Genomic DNA, 20278 nt, shown 5'->3' on the forward strand with positions numbered 1-20278 from the left:
TCATCTTCCCCATTCCCAAGTGAAGGAGGACCCATTGCAAATACCCTTTATGGCAGGTCCCATAATTCCAACTTTAATGGGAACAAGGAGCAGGAAAGAAGTATAAGCAAAGCCAGTCAAGAGATTGTTGGAACAATGGCGAGCGTAGGGTAGTTCAGTTGAGGGTTGGTTAGCTCAGTTGGCTGGATGGCTAGTTTGTGATGTACAGCAACACAAACAGCGTGAGTTTAATTCCTGTACCAGCTGAGGATATTCATTTAGGCCCCACCTTCTCAAACTTGCCCTCGCTTGATCCTCAGGTTAAATCATCACCAATCAGCCACCCTTTCAAAGGGGAGGGCAGCCTATGGTCATCTGGGACTATGGCAACTTTTACCCTGATGTAAAGTGTTGTGTGTAAAGGTGAGAAAGCAGATCATGGTCACCAAATTATAATGGACTGAACTGAAAAAAGAACAGTAAGAAGTCTCACAACACCAAGTTAAAGTCCAACAGGTTTATTTGGTAGCATGAGCTTTCGGAGCGCTGCCCGTTCATCAGGTGAATGGAGAACCGTGTTCACAAACAGGGCATATTGAGGAACAGACTCAATTGCAAGGTAATGGTTGGAATGTGAGTCTTAGCAGGTAATCAAGTCTTTACAGATGCATGCAATGTGAGTGGAGAGAGGATTAAGCACAGGTTAAAGAGATGTGAATTGTCTCAAGCCAGGACGGTTAGTAAGATTTTGCAAGCCCAGGCAAGTCGCGGGGGTTACAGATGATGTGACATGAACCCAAGATCCCGGTTGAGGCTGCCCTCATGTGTGCGGAACTTGGCTATCAGTTTCTGCTCAGCAATTCTCTTATCATGTGTCATGAAGGCTGCCTTGGAGAACACTTATCCAAAGATCAAAGGCTGAATGCCCGTGACTGCTGAAGTGTTCGCCAACTGGAAGGGAACACTCCTGCCTGGTGATTGTTGAGCGGTGTTCATTCATTTGTTGGTGTAGCATCTTATGGTCTCGCGATGTACCATGCCTCGGAATATCCTTTACTGCAGCGTATCAGGTAGATAATGTTGGCCGAGTTGCAAGAATATATACTGTGTACCTAGTGGATGGTGTTCTCATGTGAGATAATGGCATCCGTGTCGATGATCTTGCACATCTTGCAGAGGTTGCTGTGGCAGGGTTGTGAGGTGTCGTGGTCACTGTTCTTCTGAAGGCTGGGTAGTTTGCTGCGAACAATAGTTTATTTGAGGTTGCGCAGTTGTTTGAAGGCAAGTAGTAGGGATGTGGGGATGGCCCTGGCAAGATGTTCATCTTCATCGATGATATGTTGTAGGCTCCGAAGTAAATGTTGTAGCTCTCTGCTCTGGAGAAGTACTCGATGACAAAGGGTGCTCTGTCTGCTGTGTCCCATGTTTGTCTTCTGAGGAGGTTGGTCTAATTTTTCGCTCTGGCACATCAGAACTGTCGATCGATGAGTCGAGCGCCATATCTTGTTCTTATGAGGACATCTTTCAAGTCTGTAGGTGCCCATTGTGTTCCTCCTCATCTGAGCAGATCCTGTGTATACGCAGGGCTTGTCCATAGGGGATGGCTTCTTTAACGTGTTTAGGGTGGAAGCTGGAGAAGTGGAGCATCGTGAGGTTCTCTGTGGCCTTGCAGCACAGTGAACTGAAGTGACTGTCCTTGATGGAGATGCATGTGTCCAAGAATGCAACCGATTCCGGACAATAGTCCATGGTGAATCTGATGGTGGAATGGATGTCATCATGTAGTTGTTTCAGTGATTGTTTGCCATGAGTCCAAAGAAAAAAAATGTCATCAATGTATCTAGCGAATAGCGTCAGTTCAAGGCTCTGTGTGGTGAAGAGGTCTTGTTTGAACCTGTGCATGAAGATGTTGGCGTATTGAGGTGTAAATTTGGTCCCCGTGGCTGTTCCATGTGTCTGGATGAAGAACTGGTTGTTGAAGGTAAAGATGTCATGGGTCAGGATAAAGTGGGTGATTGTAGAATTGTGTCTGGAGATTGGCAGTTGTTGGCATTGAATACTGAAGCTGTTGCAGCAATCCCACCACCATGAGGGATACTGTAGAGTGCCAAGACATCCATTGTGATGAAGAGTTTTCCTGGTTCAATTGCTCCATGGGTGCTGAGTTTCTGTCAGAAGTCCATAGTATTACGACAAAAGTTGGGGGTTCCTTTTACCATGCCCTTGATGTAGCCGGAGAGGTCTCACAGAGGGTCCCATTGCCTGATACGATCGGACGGCTGAGTGTGTTGGCCTTGTGTATCTTCAGGGGGCAGTAGAGATCTCCAATGCGGGGAGTATGTGGGATGAGAGCATGGAGGGTGCTCTGAAGTTCCAGATCAAAGATCTTGATCAGTTTGTTGAGTTGGCAGGTGTTTCTTTGGTCGGATCGGTGGGTAACTGTCTGCAGTGTTCCTCATTTTTCAGTTGTCCATACACTTCTTTGCAGTAATCCATTCTGTTCAGTATGATGATGGTCCCTCCTTTGTTTGCTGGTTTGATGACAGTGTTGCGGCTGGTCTTGAGAGTGCAGGTAGCATTGCATTGTGCTTGGGTGATGTTTGGGGCTGTCTTATGAGTGCGGCTGATAAATTAGGTGTTGACACACCTCCTGACAGCTTGGGCATACACGTCGAGTTGAGGATAATGGCCTTCCGGAGGAGTCCTACTGAACTCTTCCTCTTCGGTTGCTGCACTGCGGATCTCTCTGTCGGCTGTTCCGGTTCATTCGCTATCTCGTTGGGTTCACTGTTGGCCTCTTTGAGTTTGTGGAAGGAGTCCCAGACCCTCATTTGCCTGATGAAATCCTCTGTGTCCGCAGCGAAGCTGATGGGGACATTTTGATGGTGGGGCAGATATTGAGATCTCGGCTGAGAACTTCGATTTCATCTGGTTGAAGTGTGTAGTCTGACAAGTTGACAATGGATTTCCCTGTAGTGGTACTGTTTTCTACTGTGATACCGGGGGAGGCTTGGTGATACCGAGCTTCTCAAGTTTCCTGTTCCAGTGGATGGTGTAGTTCCATTGTCTCATCTGCCTAGCAGTTGACCCACTCAGGTCAACCGATAACACAGACTACGCTGAGTGACTTTGCCGTCGCACCTCTCTCACAGTCCTCAACCACCTCGTACACCAGCTCTACAGCAAACATCGCATCCTGGAAACCAAGATAGAGTCCATATTCTCAACTTGCGCTCAGGATGCAGACCAGTTGCCAAGCAGATGAGACAACAGAACGACTCCATTTGCCAAGAACAGGGGATGTGGAAAACTTGGGGCATCACCACCAGCACCAACCAAGCCTCCCCCGATACCACAGTAGAAAACAGTACTGCTGCAGGGAAGTCCATTGTCAACTTGTCAGACTAGACCCTTCAGCCAGACAAATTTGAAGTTCTCAGCCAAGGGCTCAATTTCTGCCCCATCACCATAATGGACCCCATCAGTTTCGCGATGGACATAGAGGAATTCATCAGGCAAACGAGGTTCTAGGAATTCTTCCTCAAACCCAAAGAGGCCAACGGCGAACCCAATGAGACAGCCAATGAACCGGAACAGCCGACAGAGAGATCCACGGTGTAGCAACCAAAGAGGGAAGGGTCAAATTGGATCCCTTTGGAAGGCTGCTGCCCTCGACTCGATATGTATGCCCAAGCAGTCAGAGGGTGCATCGATGCCAGATTCAGCAGCCGCACTCAGAAGACAGCCCCAAATGTTACCCAAGCACAATGCAATGTCATCCAGAGTCAAGACCAACTGCAACATTGTCATCAAACCAGCAAACAAAGGAGAGGCCATACTGAACAGAACAGATTATGGCAAATAAGTGAGCCGAAAACTGAAAACCAGGGGCATGACAGACAGTTACCGCAGATCTGGCCAAAGGGTACATCCACCAACTCAACAGGCCAATCAAGACCTGTGATCTGGACCTTCAGAGCACCCTCTGTACTCTCATCCCACGTACTCCCTGGGTTAGAGATCTCTACTGCCTCCCAAAGATACACAAGGCCAACACACCTGGCCGTCCCACTGCACCAGGCAATAGGACCCTGTGTGAGAACCTCTCTGGCTACACCAAGGGCATCTTGAAACCCATCGTACAAGAAACCCCTCAGCTTCTGTCGTGACACTATGGACTTCTTATAGAAATTCAGCACCCATGGAGCAGTTGAACCAGGAATATTTCTCGTCACAATGGATGTCTCAGCACTTTACACCAATACCCCCTACGATGATGATTAGGTGCCACATCAAAATTAATTATGGAAAATAAAAGCTCACAATGTATGGCATGGATTGAAGATTAGCTAGCTAACAGGAAGCAGAGAGTTGGTAAAAATTGGTCTTTTTCTTGTTTCTCAGGAAATGAGTGGTGTGCCACAGGGATCAGTGCTAGGGCCTCAACTTTTTACAATTTATATAAATAACTTGGATGAAGGCAGGATACTAAATTTGCTGATGATACAAAGATAGGTAGGTAGGAAAGTAACTTGTGAAGAGGATGTTAGGAGCCTACAAAAGGATGTTAAGTGAGTGGGCAAAAAATTGGTAAATGTGCACAAATGTGAAATTGCCCATTTTGGCAGGAAGAATAAAAAAGCTTATTATCTATACGGTGAGAGATTCCTGAGCTCTAAGGTGCAGAGGTGTCTGAGTATCCTAGTGCGTGGATCACAAAAGGTAGAACAGGTCATTAGAAGTGCTAATGGAATGCTATCGTTCATTGTGAGGAGAATTGATTACACAAGTAGAGGGGTTATGCTTCAGTTGTACAGGGTATTGGTGAGGCCACATTTGGAATATCATGTACAGTATTGGTCGCCTGATTTGAGGAAAGATGTAAACGTGTTGGAAGCAGTTCAGAGAATGTTTACTTGACTAGCACCAGAAATGAGCAAGTAGGCTTATGGGGAAAGATTGGATGTGTTTGTATCCACTAGAGTTTAGAAAAAATGATTTGATCAAAACCTTTAAGATCCCAAGGAATATTAACAGGATGAATATGGAGAGGATATTTCCTCTTGTCAGAGAACTTAGAACTAGGAAGTCACTGTTTAAAAATAAGGGGTTGCTCCATTGAAGGGAGAGATGAGGATAGATTATTTCTCTTGGAGGGTTGTGAGTGTCTGGAACTTGCTTCTTCAAAAGCCAGTGAAAGCAGTCTTTTTAAGGCATCCAGGGGTTGGTAGATTCTTGTTTGACAAGGGAGTGCAAGGTTATTGGGGGAGGGGGGAAGTGGGGTTAAGGTTACAATCCGATCAGCCATGATCTTATTGAATGACAGAAAGGGGCCAAGTGGCCTACTACTGCTCCTAATTTTTATTAATTAAAAGTTAAAGATAGCATAATTGCTGAGGGGAAAATTAGAATGTAACTAATAATATGGTAAGACACATTTTCACTCATGTTGAAATCAACTTCCACTGCCATCTTCTCATAATTCACTTTTTCCTACTACTTCTTAACCTCATGGATATTCCATACTATCACCCGCTGTCTCTTGGTTTTTAAAAGCACAAGATATTTAACCATTACTTCCAGTTTTCCCTATTTTCTTCAGCCTTGTTGATATTCTTGACCCTTCAGCTTTCTTCCTCAATTTAAAACAAAAGACCAAAATTGAAAAGTACATTTTTGCCATTTCTTAATAAACGTATACCTTTGCCTGACCACCTAGTACTTACTTGTTCATGTCCTCAGCATTCTCGGCAGCAAAGTAGAAGTTCTTGAATTGTGGGCGGCTGGCCTTTATCGCACTTGATTAAGAGAATAGAAAATTGATAATAAAGGGACAAACTTCAACTGATTAGAATTCTTCTCATCTTAATGTTGTACTTTAAAGCCAAAAAGGTGATTTTTTTCCCCTTATTTGCTCACAATGATCAACATATTAACAACTCTTGGCTTAGCTTTTAAAAACATGTAGATGAGGAAAAAATGTCTGATTCTATTGAAGTGGAGGTTTAGAGAATTTTTGAACATTACACTTCAAACATCTGAATGAGTATTTATAACATTTTTACAAGTCCTTTTAACATTGAAATATTTGCCCTGAAGCAAGCTGATCTCATAGACTCCCTACAGTCCAGAAGGCGGCCATTTGGCCCATCGAGTTTCAACCACAATCCTAACCAGGCCCTATTCCCGTAACCCCACATATTTTACCCTGCTAATCCCCAACACTAGGTCAATTTAGCATGGCCAATCTGCACATCTTTGGACTGTGGGAGGAAATCGGAGCACACAGAGGAAACCCATGCAGACACGGGGAGAACGTGTCAATTCTACACACAATGAGGTCAATATTGAATCTGGGTCTCTGGCTCTGTGAGACAGCAGTGCTCACTGTTGTGCCACCATGCCTACCATAACTGATAATTTGCAGTTATCCAACTGTATCGCCACTGTGTTACTTTTCTCTTTCTCCTTCTCAATGTCATAGATTTATAATCATTTAGAGAACTGCTATTCGGCCCATGGAATCTTTACTAGCTCCAAGGAGCAATTCAGCTGGCGCCATTTCCTATCTCGAACCACTGCAAGTAGATTTCCTTTAGATGCCCAGCATATTTCGTTTGAAATCACTGGTGTTCTCTGCTTCTACTGTTATTTGGACCAGGTGACTTATCTACTCTTAGCTAGCCAGCCTTTCCATAAGAACGTAAGAAATAGGAGCAGGAGTAGGCCATCTAGCCCTTCGAGCCTGCCCCGCCATTCAATAAGATCATGGCTGATCTGTCGCTGCTCAGTTCCACTTTCCCGCCCTCTCCCCATAACCCTTAATCCCCTCTCTTATCAAAAACCCATCAACCCGCGTCTTAAAAATATTTAGCGAGGTAGCCTCCACCACCTCAACGGGCAGAGAATTCCAGAGATTCACCACCCTTTGAGTGAAGAAGTTCCTCCTCAACTCCGTTCTAAACCGCACCCCCCTTTATCTTGAGGCTGTGCCCCCTAGTCCTACTGTCCTTTCTGAGCGGGAAGAGTCTCTCCACCTCTATCCTATCCATCCCATTCATCATCTTATACGTCTCAATGAGATCTCCCCTCATTCTTCTAAACTCTAACGAGTACAAGCCTAGTTTATTCAGCCTGTCCTCATAGCTCAACCCCCTCAACTCCGGTATCAGCCTAGTAAACCTCCTCTGCACTCCCTCCAAGGCCAAAATATCCTTGCGTAAGTACAGCGACCAAAACTGCACACAGTACTCCAGCTGCGGCCTCACCAATGCCCTATACAGCTGCAACAAGACCTCCCTACTTTTATATTCAATCCCCCTCGCTATGAAGGCCAGCATCCCATTCGCCTTCCTGACCACCTGCTGCACCTGCAGGCTGGGTTTTTGCGACTCATGCACAAGGACCCTGAGGTCCCTCTGCACCGTCGCCTGCTGCAGTTTTTCGCCACGTAAGTAATAGTCCTTCCTACCATTATTCCTACCAAAGTGGACCACCTCGCACTTGCTAACATTAAATTCCATTTGCCAGTTCCTGGCCCATTCGCCCAGCCTATCTAGATCCTTCTGCAGACTCTCCACACCCTCCGCACAATTTGCCTTTCCACCAATCTTGGTGTCATCAGCAAATTTCGACACCATACACTCGGTTCCCTCCTCCAGATCATCTATATAAATGGTAAAAAGCTGAGGCCCCAGCACCGACCCCTGGGACACTCCACTAGTCACCAACCGCCAATCCGAATAGCACCCATTAACCCCTACTCTCTGCCTCCTATTTGACAACCAATCCTCTATCCACGCTAACACCCTACCCCCAACTCCATGCCCCCTTACCTTCTGCAATAACCTCTTGTGAGGTACCTTGTCAAACGCCTTCTGAAAATCAAGAAAGACCACATCCACCGGCTCTCCTCTATCCACCACCCTAGACACATCCTCATAGAACTCCAGTAAATTTGTCAGACACGACTTCCCCTTAACGAAACCGTGTTGCGTCTGCTCTATCAAGCAATTCCCCTCAAGATGCCTCGCTACTTCCTCCTTGATGACGGATTCTAACATTTTACCTACAACAGACGTTAAACTAACCGGCCTATAATTCCCTGCCTTTTGCCAGCACCTCCTCCCTTTCAATTTTCACCCCATTCATTACTTCTACCATCTCTGCCTCTACTGATGTTTTGGCACATTCCTCTTCTTCAGTTAACTATAAGATATGCACTCTAACCTTGCCTTGAGCCACTGAAATACCTATGTACACATGTGCTGAAATTACCCCAGAGGTTTAACCTTCTGATGGGCTGATTTCAGCAGCTCATGTCTTTCCACAAATGCCCCTGACACAGAGCTTGGTGTCAAAGACTTTGGACAGAAAAGTGGGATTTAACTGGATACTTCCACTGGAAATGTTCCGCTAGTTAGTACCTGGTCTAACTCAGTATAACTGAAATGAACACTACAACTGAACTTGTCAATCATCCCTTACGGCACCCTCCTTATTATTATTCTTTGTTGGTTTTTATATTCTGTCCAGGTTTCTGACAACCACTAATCTTTGTAAAATTGTACACTTTTTCTTTCAGTTTGATACGATTGTTCACTCATGACCTGCCCAACCCAAGCAATCTACCCTGCCACAAATCTAACCCCCCAACCAGACTCTTTCCCTCAACTCCCCATCCCAACTACAGCCATTTTTAAGTTTGGTTCTCAAGTTCTACTTTCTCAGGAGGCTAAGGAAATTTAGCACGTCTGCCACAACTGTCATCAATTTTTATCGATGCACCATTGAAAGCATCCTTTCCAGATGTATCACAGCTTGGTGTGGCTCCTGCTGTTACCAAGAATACAAACTACAAACTGATGGTAACGTAGCCTAGACCATCGTGCAAAGCAACCTCCCATCCATTGACTCCATCTACATTTCCTGCTGCCTCAAAAAGCAGCCAGCGTAATCGAAGACCCCATGCACCCCAGACATATTCTCTTCCACCGGGAAAAAGATACAATAGTCTGAGGTCATGCACCAACCGATTCAAGAACAGCTGCTTCCCTGCTGCCTTCAGGCTTTTCAATGGATCTATTATATATGAAGCTGATCTTTCTCTTTATCCTATTGGTAACTGTAACACTATACATTCTGCACTCTCTCCTTTCCTTTTCCCCCATTTGTTCGATGAATGGTATGTTTGTAAGTGCGCAACAAACAATACTTTTCACTGTTTCCTGATACATGTGATAATAAATCAAATTAAGTTCTAGCCTCTCTTTCAACATTCGAGAGACACATGTCACTCTCAGTATCCATCCTGTCAAGTCTCCTCAGGATTTAAGACCCCCATTCAATCTCCTAAACCCAACCCAGCTTTTCCAAACTTTTTTTGGAACCCCTCCATCCTAGGAATCAGTCAAGTGAAACTTCACTGAACTGCTCCTAATTTAGTTATATCCTCTCTTAATTAAGAAGATCAAAACTGTACGTAGTAGTCTAGATATGATCTCAACAATGTGTTGTACAATTGCAGCAAAACACCTCTTTTTTTATATTCCATTCACCTCGCAATAAGTAACACCATTCCGTTTGCCTTTCTAAACACTCATTGTATCTGCATTCTAACTTTTCTTTCATATACCAGGTCACCCAGCTCCCCCTGCACACCAAATTTTTGCAATCTTGCTCCATTTAAATAATTTGCTGCATTTCTATTCTTCCTGCCAAAGTTCACATTTTCTTCTATTATACGCCATCTGCCATTTTTTTGGCAAGCCAATTAACTATATGTCCTTCACGCAATTAACTTTCCAACTTATTTTTGTGTTATCAACAAAGCTGGCAACCCTATGTTTGGTTCCTCCATTCAAACCCTTATGTAGATTGTAAATAGTTGAGACCCTAGTACTGATCCCTGTGGCACTCTGCAGTTACTGCTTACCAACATGAGAAAGACCCATTTTTCGTTACCCTTTGCTTCCTGTTAGCTAATCAATCCTCTATCAATGTTATTGTTACCCCCACACCATGAGCTTTTATTTTGTGTAGGAGCCTTTGGTGTGGCACCTTTTCAAATGTCTATTAAAAATCCAAGTACACCTCAGGTTTTCCTTTATATTCCTTGTAACTTCTTCAAAGAACTCTAATAAATTAGACAAACATAGTTTACAAATGCAGATACAGTATGATGTGGATAAATCTAAGGTCATCCAATGTGATAGCAAAAACAGGTTGACAGATTATTATCTGAATGGCTTTAGGTTGAGAGATGGGAATGAGCAATGAGACCTGAGTGTCCTTGTACATCAGTCACTGAAAGTAAGAATGCAGGTGTAGCAGACAATGAAAAAGGCAAATGGAATTTTGGCCTTCATAGCAACAAGATCCAAATGCAGGAGCAAGGATGTTTTGCTGTAGTTATACAGGGACTTGGTGAGTCCACACCTGGAATATTGCGTTTGATCTTCATATCTGAGGATAAGAAGCTATGGAAGGAGTGCAAAGGTCTACAGGACTGATTTTTGGGATAGTAGGACTGATGTATGAAGAGAGATTGAGTCACTTGGTATTACATTTTCTGGAGTTTAGAAGGGTGAGGGAGATCTCATAGAAAAATATAAAATTCTAACAGGCTGAGGCAGGATAGATACAGGAAGAATGCTCCCAATGGTGAGAGAGTCCAGAATTAGTGGTCATAGTCTAAGGACACAGGATCGACAACTTAGGACCGAGTTGAGGAGCAATTTCTTCACCCGGAGAGTGCTGAGCCTGTGGAATTCATTACAATACAAAGCAGCTGAGGCCAAACATTGTATGTTTCCAAGAAGGAGTTATATACAGCTCTTGGGGGAGAAAGGGGATCAAAGGGTAGAGGGGGGAAAAGCAGGAACAAGTTACTGAGTTGGATGATCATAATAAATGGCAGAGCAGGCTCGAAGGGCTGAATGGTCTGTTCCTGCTCCTATTTTCTAGGTTTCTATTATTTCCCTTTCACAAAACTATGTTGATTTGGCCTGATTGCACGAAGATTTTCTAAGCGCCCTTCTATAACTACCTTAATAATATACCATTTCCAATGGCATCATATTCCCAACAGGAGATGTTAGACCAATTGACCTGTCGATATCTGTTTTCTGTCACCTTTCTTTGTTGTTGAATAAAGGAATTACTTTCAGTATTTCCCAATCTGATGGAACCTTTCCAGAATGTAGGGAGCTTTGGACAATTAAAATCAATGCATCTACTATCACCACAGCCACTTCTTTTAGGTCCCTAGGATAAAGCCCATCTGATCCTGGGAACTTACCAAATTTTATTTCTAATAATTTTCTCAGTACCCTTTCTCTGGTGGTCATAGTTTTAAGTTCCTTCCTTCCTTTTGCCTCTCAATTTACGAGTGTTTCTGGGATGTCATTTATTTCTTCTAAAGTGAATTACAAAATAACAGTTCAACATTTCTCTATTTCTCCTCATTATGTCCCCAGTCTCAGAAAACCAATATTCACTTTGTTCCTTTTCAAACTGTTATAAAAACAGAGGATGGTAAAAGTTTTTACATTTCCACCTAACTTGCTCTCATTCTCTAATTTCTCCCTCCTTATTATTATTCTTTGTTGGTTTTTATATTCTGTCCAGGTTTCTGACAACCACTAATCTTTGTAAAATTGTACACTTTTTCTTTCAGTTTGATACGATTGTTCACTACCTTAGCCTTGCATGAAGCATTTGGTGTTTTAAATCTTCCTTTCTGATTGGAATGAAATTTTGCTGAGTGTTATGACCACTGCGACCGGATGCTCCTCTTACCATTCCAAGTTTCCCTCCAACTGCAAGGGAATATCCTTAACATTGGGATAGACCTGCTATACAGCCATCTTGAGCCTTGCTCTCAGCTATGGAAAGCTGTGTCTACCCCCTTACTTCCACCACTTGAATGGCTTCCTGTGCCACAGTTAGCTCATTCATCCAACCTGAAACTCCCACTCTCATCCATAAAAACCTCAAACTTGTTGAACAATTGCAAAGGCTGAGGCTCCTCCACTTCTACCTTGATTCCCATTTTTGATTCTGGCTATGTTTTCACCTCTTTCTCACCCAGAAACTTCCGATTTGAAATTGTCTGCAGTTATTTCCCCTCAGCTGCTATAGATGTTCAAATCCTCATTATGGAATGTTCCATGAGATGAAAAGCATTATAAAAGTGCAAGAATACAGCCTGGTTAAGGTGTAGGTTTCATGACTGATTACTTACTGTTTCTTTTTGCACTCGGTTCCTTGATCAATCTTGAACTCAGGTAAACTAATGAAACCTTCAGCTTTCTCTGCCTGTGGGAAGGGCAGAATTGGTTAACATTTAGCAAAGAAGAGCTTGATTATCATCAACAAGTTGAGATTGTTCGCCTGGAACTATTTTGTCTTCAATTTGTATTTCAAAATTTTCCTTTAAAGTGGATCAAACAATATATTATATAGCTGGGAAATATGTGAAGGCAAATTGCACTCAGTTTTACTGAAACTCCCACTGCAAAAAGTGCAGCAATTTTGAACATACCTTTTAAATTGTAAGGCACAGAGATGCACTATCTGTTCCACACCATAAATTGGCCAACTCACAATATAAATATGGGTGAGCAATGCAACACGTTATATCCTTGCTGAATTCAGCAGCACTTCCGGTTTGCAATAAAGCTTTTACCACTCCTTCAACTTGGGTCTGTTCAGCCTTGAACCATCTGCAACCAGTTAGTTGCGCAGCAAACCATTTACGGAATATTTTGAATATATGGTATGTATTTTGACAAATAAAAGGGATATTTAGGTGAGAAGTGGGATCTGTTGACCCCCATTTCTGGGGCACTGAGTGCCTCATATTGCTCCAAAATGGTATCCATGGTGCAAGCACACATTTGTGGGGAAAACTGCACCAGATACCATACTGAGGAGAGCATTAGCACCCAAACATCTAGTAGAAGATAGAGTAATCAGATCTAATTTGACACCAGTACAGCTACTTTGGAGCGCCATGTTCCAGCTAATGTCTTAACCAGCTAAACACTTGTTCAATAACAGAAAGTGCTATTTAGTGAGATCATCAACTACTTGCTGGTTAGTTGCTGGTTGGTTTATTCTGACTGTCGCTCCAATTTTACAAGTCTTTACTTTCGGAACTTGTTTCAAGCTGTAAAAGTCTACAGGGAGTGGTGTGGCAGTTGATTACAAGGCTTCTGCAAAAGCCAGTTGCCTCCAGACATACTGGACTGGTACTGTATTCCAAGGGAAATGCGTACGGCGGGGAGAATGAACAGAGAACCGCACAGGACAGAACAAATTTCTAGAAGATGGAGGAGGATCAGTAGGAGGACTCGCAACAGGAGGCCAAATCCATCCAGAATGTTTAAGGAACAGATCTATCAGCTGGGAACAGTGAGAAGCACTTCGAAAAAAAATCTTCACTAAAATCTACCAATGTAGCCACAACAGCTAAGTTATTGTGAAGTCTCCATTACACTGGGCATTGTTTTACTGCACATTGAGATTCCCATGACTGTGTTGAAGGACTGTCTAAAGATCATCCTCTATTTCTCTTTGATCTCAGAATCTTAACTTAAGACGATATATCAGCGAGCCAGTCAGGAATGAATATGCTTCTAGATTGGTGTGCTGGTGTTTTTACTTTAGTAAAAAGTCTGACAACACCAGGTTTAAGTCCAACCGATTTATTTGATAATAGACTCACAAGCTTTCGGGGTTAGCCCCTTTGTCAGGTGAATGGAGAGTTCTGGCCTCAGACAGAGCATATAAAGCACAGACAGTTTACAGATTACTGATTAGAATGCGAATCTTTACACCTAACCTGCTATTCAAGTCCTAAAGTTGCCGACAATGTGAGTGGATGGAGCACTGATCACAGGTTAAAGAGATGTGTATTGTCTCCGGACAGTACAGTAAGTGAGGTTTTGCAAACCCAGGCAAGTCACGGGGATTACAGAAAGTGTGACATGAGCCCAAGTTTTTACTTTACACAGTCAAAATATTCTATAGATCAAATTCAATTGGACAACAAAGCCTCCACCTCATTTCATTTCTTCCCTCATTCTCCCGATTGCTGCCTGTGCCACGGGAGAATGAGGGAAGAAATGAAATGAGGTGGAGGCTGAATGCGTGGCTGAGGGACTGGTGTAGAGGGCAGGGATTTCGGTTCCTAGATCACTGGGACCTCTTTAGGGGTAGGTGGGACCTGTACAGTAAGGACGGGTGGCACTTTAATCCCAGGGGGACTAATATCTTGGCGGGAAGACTGGCTAAGGCTACCGGGGGGACTTTAAACTAGAAAGGATGGGGGGAGGGAACTGTGATGGGGAGACTGGGACGGAGGAGTTTAGCTCCCAGGTAGGGGAGGACCGCAGGCAGTATGGGAGGGAGGTTAGACAGGGGGTGGAGAAGGGAAATGCCCAGACTGAGGGGCTGAAGTGTATATATTTTAATGCAAGGAGTGTAGTGAATAAGGTAGATGAGCTTAGGGCGTGGATTGCTGCTTGGGATTGTGATGTGGTGGCCATTACGGAGACTTGGATGTCTCAGGCACAGGACTGGGTACTTCAGGTGCCAGGTTTCGGATGCTTCAGGAAGGACAGGGAGGGTGGCAGAAGAGGTGGTGGAGTGGCACTGTTGATCAGGGACAGTGTCATGGCTGCAGAGAAAGAGGATGCCGTGGAGGGACTATCTACAGAGTCTCTGTGGGTGGAAGTTACGAACAGCAAAGGGTTGAAAACTTTGCTGGGTGTATTCTATAGGCCACCCAATAGTGATAGGGAAGTTGAAGTGCAGATAGGGAAACAGATTCTGGAGAAATGTATTAATAACAGAGTTGTCGTGATGGGAGACTTCAATTTCCCAAACATCGACTGGAATATCCCTAGGGTAAGGGGTTTGGATGGGGAGGAGTTTGTTAGGTGTGTTCAGGAAGGTTTCCTGACACAGTATGTGGATAAGCCTACGAGAGGAGAGGCTGTACTTGACCTGGTACTGGCGAATGAACCAGGGCAGGTGATGGATCTCTCGGTAGCAGAGCATCTTGGAAATGGTGACCATAATTCTATCTCCTTCACAATTGCGTTGGAACGAGATAGGATCAGGCAGGCTAGGAAGGTGTTTGTCTGGAGTAAGGGGAGATATGAAGAAGTCAGGAAGTTACTTGGACAAATAAACTGGAAGGAGGCGTTCTTAGGGAAAAGTACCGAAGGAAGGTGGTGGACATTCAAGGAATGTTTGTCTGGAGCTCTGCATGACAATGTTCCGATGAGACAAGGGAGTTTTGGTAGGTCGCGGGAACCGTGGTGCACGAAGGCTGTGTTGAACCTAGTCAGGGGGAAAGGGAAGGTGTACAAAAGGTTCAGGGAACTAGGAGAGGTTAAGGATCTTGAGGAGTATAAGGACTGTAGAAAAGAGCTTAAAAGGGAAATTGGGAGAGCCAGAAGGGGTCATGAGAAGACCTTGGCGGGTAAGATTAAGGAGAATCCCAAGGCCTTCTATAAATATGTGAAAGGTAAAAGGATGAGAAGAGAAGGGATAGGACCTATAAAAGGTGAAGGGGGAAAGGTCTGTGTGGAACCAGAAGAAATGGCAGAGGTGCTTAATGAGTACTTTGCCTCAGTATTCACAGTGGAAGCTGATCTGGGAGATTTTGCTACGGATTTGCAGCAGATGGAAAAGATTGAGTTTGTGGATATTAAGGTGGAGGATGTGTTAGAACTTTTGAATTCTATCAAGATAGATAAGTCGCTGGGACCAGATGGGATGTACCCCAGGATACTGTGGGAGGCGAGGGAAGTGATTGCAGAGCCCCTGGCGATGATCTTTGCGTCGTCAATGGAGACGGGAGAGATTCCGGAAGATTGGAGGATTGCGGATGTAGTTCCTATTTTCAAGAAAGGGAACAGAGATAGCCCGGGAAATTACCGACCGGTGAGTCTGACCTCAGTGGTTGGTAAGCTGATGGAGAGGCTTCTGAGGGACAAGATTTACGAGCATTTGGAGAGGTTTGACATGATCAGGAATAGTCAGCATGGATTTGTCAAGGGCAGGTCGTGCCTTACGAGCCTAGTTGAGTTCTTCGATAATGTGACTGAACACATTGACGAAGGAAGTGCCGTGGACGTGGTGTACGTGGACTTCAGCAAGGTGTTTGATAAGGTCCCCCATGCAAGACTTCTTGAGAAGGTGAGAAGGCATGGGATCCAAGGGCCTTTGGCCTTGTGGATCCAGAACTGGCTTGCCTGCAGAAGGCAGAGAGTGGTTGTGGATGGGTCTTTTTCGGCATGGAGGTCAGTCACCAGCGGAGTGCCTCAAGGATCTGTTCTGGGACCCTTGCTGTTTGTCATTTTCATAAATGACCTGGATGAGGAAGTGGAGGGATGGGTAAGTAAGTTCGCTGATGACACGAAGGTCGGTGGAGTTGTGGATGGTCTGGAAGGATGTCAAAAGTTGCAGCAGGACATAAATAGGATGCAGGACTGGGCGGAGAAGTGGCAGATGGACTTCAACGTGGATAAATGTGTAGTCGTCCATTTTGGCAGAACCAACGGGATGAACGAGTACACTATCAAGGGCAGGAGTCTTAGTAGTGTTGAAGAGCAGAAGGATCTTGGGGTCCGGGTCCACAGGACTCTTAAATCGGCCTCGCAGGTGGAGGAGGTGGTCAAGAAGGCGTATGGTGTACTGGCCTTCATTAATCGAGGGATTGAATTTAGGAGTCGGGAGGTAATGCTGCAACTTTATAAGACCCTTGTCAGGCCTCATTTGGAGTACTGTGCGCAGTTCTGGTCGCCTCACTATAGGAAAGACGTAGAAGCTATTGAAAGGGTACAGAGGAGATTTACAAGGATGTTGCCTGGACTGGGAGGCATGCCTTATGAAGTTAGGTTGAGGGAGCTGGGTCTCTTTTCCCTGGAGAGACGAAGGTTGAGAGGCGACCTGATAGAAGTTTATAAAATGTTGAGAGGAATAGATAGGGTGGATTCTCAGAGGCTATTTCCCCGGGTTGAAATGGTCGCTACGAGAGGACACAGGTTTAAGGTGCGGGGAGGAAAGTACAGAAGTGATGTTAGGGGTAAGTTTTTCACTCAGAGGGTGGTGAATGAATGGAATCGGCTGCCGTCAGTGGTGGTGGAGGCGAACTCGCTGGGGTCTTTTAAAAGACTTCTGGATGAGTATATGGGGTTTTATGGGATTGGGGGTTATAGATAGGTCTATAGGTTGGTAGGTGTTGATGTGATCGGCGCAACTCGTGGGCCGAAGGGCCTGTTTGTGCTGTAGTGTTCTATGTTCTAAAAGATCTATTCTTAATTTACAGTATTCTTTTAACCAGTTTACAGTATCCTTTTTACCAGTGCTTTAACCCTGGTATGTCTTTAGTTAAATTTCTAAATATTCTTGCATTCTTAAGTCCTTCATCAGCTTTGTACCCAGATACATACGCTGACGTATTTTGTCAAAATGATAATGTTGCAACTAATGGGTCATTTTGCACAACATGAAACTTTAGAAAAGCTGACTCTGCAAATATTGTATCTACTGCACAAGTTGAATCTTCAAAAGGGAGAAGTTAATTCATGAAGTTAACAATTTCTGTGAATTTTCAGAACACAGCCTATTTCAGAAAATTGCAATACTGTTCTCTGCTGTAGGGTTAAGGTCTATTTGCACCGCAATTGTAGCATTGAAGCAAAGCAGTTTTGCTTCTCACCTATGGTACAAACGTAGTGTGAATTCATTATCACAGTACAATGCTTCTCTGGTGAAGTAAGTCTCACTGAGTTTCGCTTTGATGTAGAGTGGGCCTTCAGAGCAATTTGACACTTACAGGTGGTTTTAAATGTGTTCTGCAAATTTGCACCGATGTGAAATTTACAGAATGTCAATATACAATAAGAAATAGTGTTCCTCCTTGCAGATTTTAACTCTTTACCACCAGATTCTAGATCTAAGATATTTGGCCAGATTTTTAGTTCATAGATATTTCATGCCAACAATGTCAATTGCTCTATTAATAAACATGGGAACGTAGGAATTAGGAGAAGTCAGCAAATTCAACCCTTCGAACCTGATCTTTCCCTGTCTCAGATCCACCTCCCCACCTGTTCCCCATATCCCTTTAACTTTTTTTTCAGATCAGAAATCTATTTATCTATTTTGTTGAAGCCACTTAATAAAGACACGTTGATCTTTTTCTTCCACATGTGGGCTGTGCTTTATGTTAGGGAGAAGCAGCTAGCTTTCAGCAATTAGAAATTGACAGATTCAATAATCAGGGGAAGATATACACACACACATATATAGTATATACTGATTAAGTTTCCTTAAACTTGAGTGCTCGTGATAAACAGATTCAGCAAGATGTTTTTAATGATGATTTATTGCAAGTATATAGCAAACATTGACAAAGCACAAAAGGGGAAACAGAAGAAGCTGGAAAATCTCAGCAGGTCTGACACTGAGAATAGAAATAATGGCTGGGATTCTCCCAAAACAAAAATAAACGCCCAATAGGCGGGAAAATGGGAGAATTTCCCACCTGATTTTTGGATGCACTAACCAGACTGAACTGCTGACACTCTGAGCAAGACAGAGTGTCTTGTAGACTGATTCATGGTGAGAAATGGGGGACAGGGCCTCATCTTGCCCGAGAGGGTGGCAGCATATTGCTGAGTGCCGATCTGTCACTGTGGAGATCAGCGCATGCACACTGCCCCCTCCGAAACAACCCCCCCCAACCTTCCGATTGCCGGCCTCCCCTGAAACAAATGGTTAGTCCTGACCACCACCTCCCCCCCCCACCCCCACTCCACCAATCTCACTTGGAGAATGGCAGCAGGTCCCAATCCACCGCCAATCGTTTCCTGGTAGGCCTCATCCCCTAGTATGCCACACACCCTCCTCTGGCCTGTGCCCCCTTTGCACTGCCTGGTGCCCAGTGGGCACTGCCCAAGGTGCATGCCCCCATTGCCCTGACCTCCCATGGGAGGGGGGGAGGAGGTGGCCTCAATGGCTTCTGTCCCCACCAGCAGGTGGAGGAGCCTGTTCTCCATTAGTGGGGAGCGGTTGTAAACACTATATGATCAGCTCCGCACCAAAAATCATTGTGAAGCCGAATCCGCTAAAAAAAGTGCTTGACAGATGCTGATCGCAAATTTTGCAAAAGGCCCCCTGTTGTCGTCTCCCAACCCACTGCAGGATGGTGCAGCAGGCTGGGAGAATCATAAAACATAGAGCCCTGACACCGCAGAGGAGACCATTCAGTCCATCTAGCCTGCACTGACAACAATCCCACCCAGGCCGTATTCCCATAATCCCATATGTTTACCCCGCTAACCGCGAAGAGCAATTTAGCATGGCCAATCAAACTAACCTGTACATGTTTGGACTGTGGGAGGAAACCAGAGTACCCATCAGATACCCACACAGGGCGAATGTGCAAATTCCACACAGTGACCCGTGACCCTTGTGCAGTGAGGAACAGTTGATTCTGGCCAACATTGAGGATGACTCTTTCAGACTCAAACTGTTACCTCTGTTCTCTCTCCATGCACAGTCTTTGTCACGAATGGTGAGCTGTAAAACCTCATACCAGACTATGAAGTCTGTGCAGTTTTATCCACAGTAAGAAGTCTCACAACACCACGTCAAAGTCCAACAGGTTTATTTGGTAGCACAAGTTTTCGGAGTGCTCCCCCTTCATTAGGTGAGGGGCAGTGCTCCGAAAGCTTGTGCTACCAAATAAACCTGTTGGGTTTTAACCTGGTGTTGTAAAACTTCTTACTGCGTCTACCCCAGTCCAACGCTGGCATCTCCACATCAGTTTTATCCATTCAAGCCTGAATTGCTTTGCACTTTTTCGCTACCTCTCCTCAGCCTCTTTGACTTCCTGATGGAAGTCACCTCTTTGGAGTCAGACTTGGAGGTTCAACAGTTTTATTCGGACAAAGCTTTGGGAGAAGCGCTGGCACTCCGCAGTACAGGCAGTCACCTTCTCAACTACACAATGGTAATTGAGCATCTTTTATACATTGTTAGATAATAGTACGGACATTAGAGTTACACACTGAGTAGACAAAAACAGACATAGACATTATGCATGTCATTATACATAGACAAGTATGGACATTGACAATTATCACATTGTTGTACATAGCGTAGATACATTTATGCAATTATGTCCCTATCAATGACTGATCTTGTTATATATATTTATGCATTTATGTCTCCCCATTAGTGGCTGATCTTGTTATCAAACTCATTGCCCTGGGTC

The 20278-nt window shown here is 44.4% G+C and overlaps 1 protein-coding gene across 1 annotated transcript in view; it reads right to left on the reverse strand.

The window, feature by feature from the left end:
* ipcef1 (interaction protein for cytohesin exchange factors 1) overlaps positions 1-20278 on the reverse strand; it is a 135003-nt gene that overhangs the window by 44136 nt on the left and 70589 nt on the right. Inside the window, exons 5-6 of the mRNA XM_080200345.1 lie at positions 12224-12297; positions 5706-5777 (exon numbers count right to left, since the gene is read on the reverse strand). Of these exons, the coding sequence (XP_080056471.1) occupies positions 5706-5777; positions 12224-12297 (146 nt within the window). The remainder of the gene's footprint in view (positions 1-5705; positions 5778-12223; positions 12298-20278) is intronic.

The sequence above is a fragment of the Carcharhinus amblyrhynchos genome, chromosome 12, assembly GCF_965287045.1.
Source record: "Carcharhinus amblyrhynchos chromosome 12, sCarAmb.v2.hapA, whole genome shotgun sequence".
Classification (NCBI taxonomy): domain Eukaryota; kingdom Metazoa; phylum Chordata; class Chondrichthyes; order Carcharhiniformes; family Carcharhinidae; genus Carcharhinus; species Carcharhinus amblyrhynchos.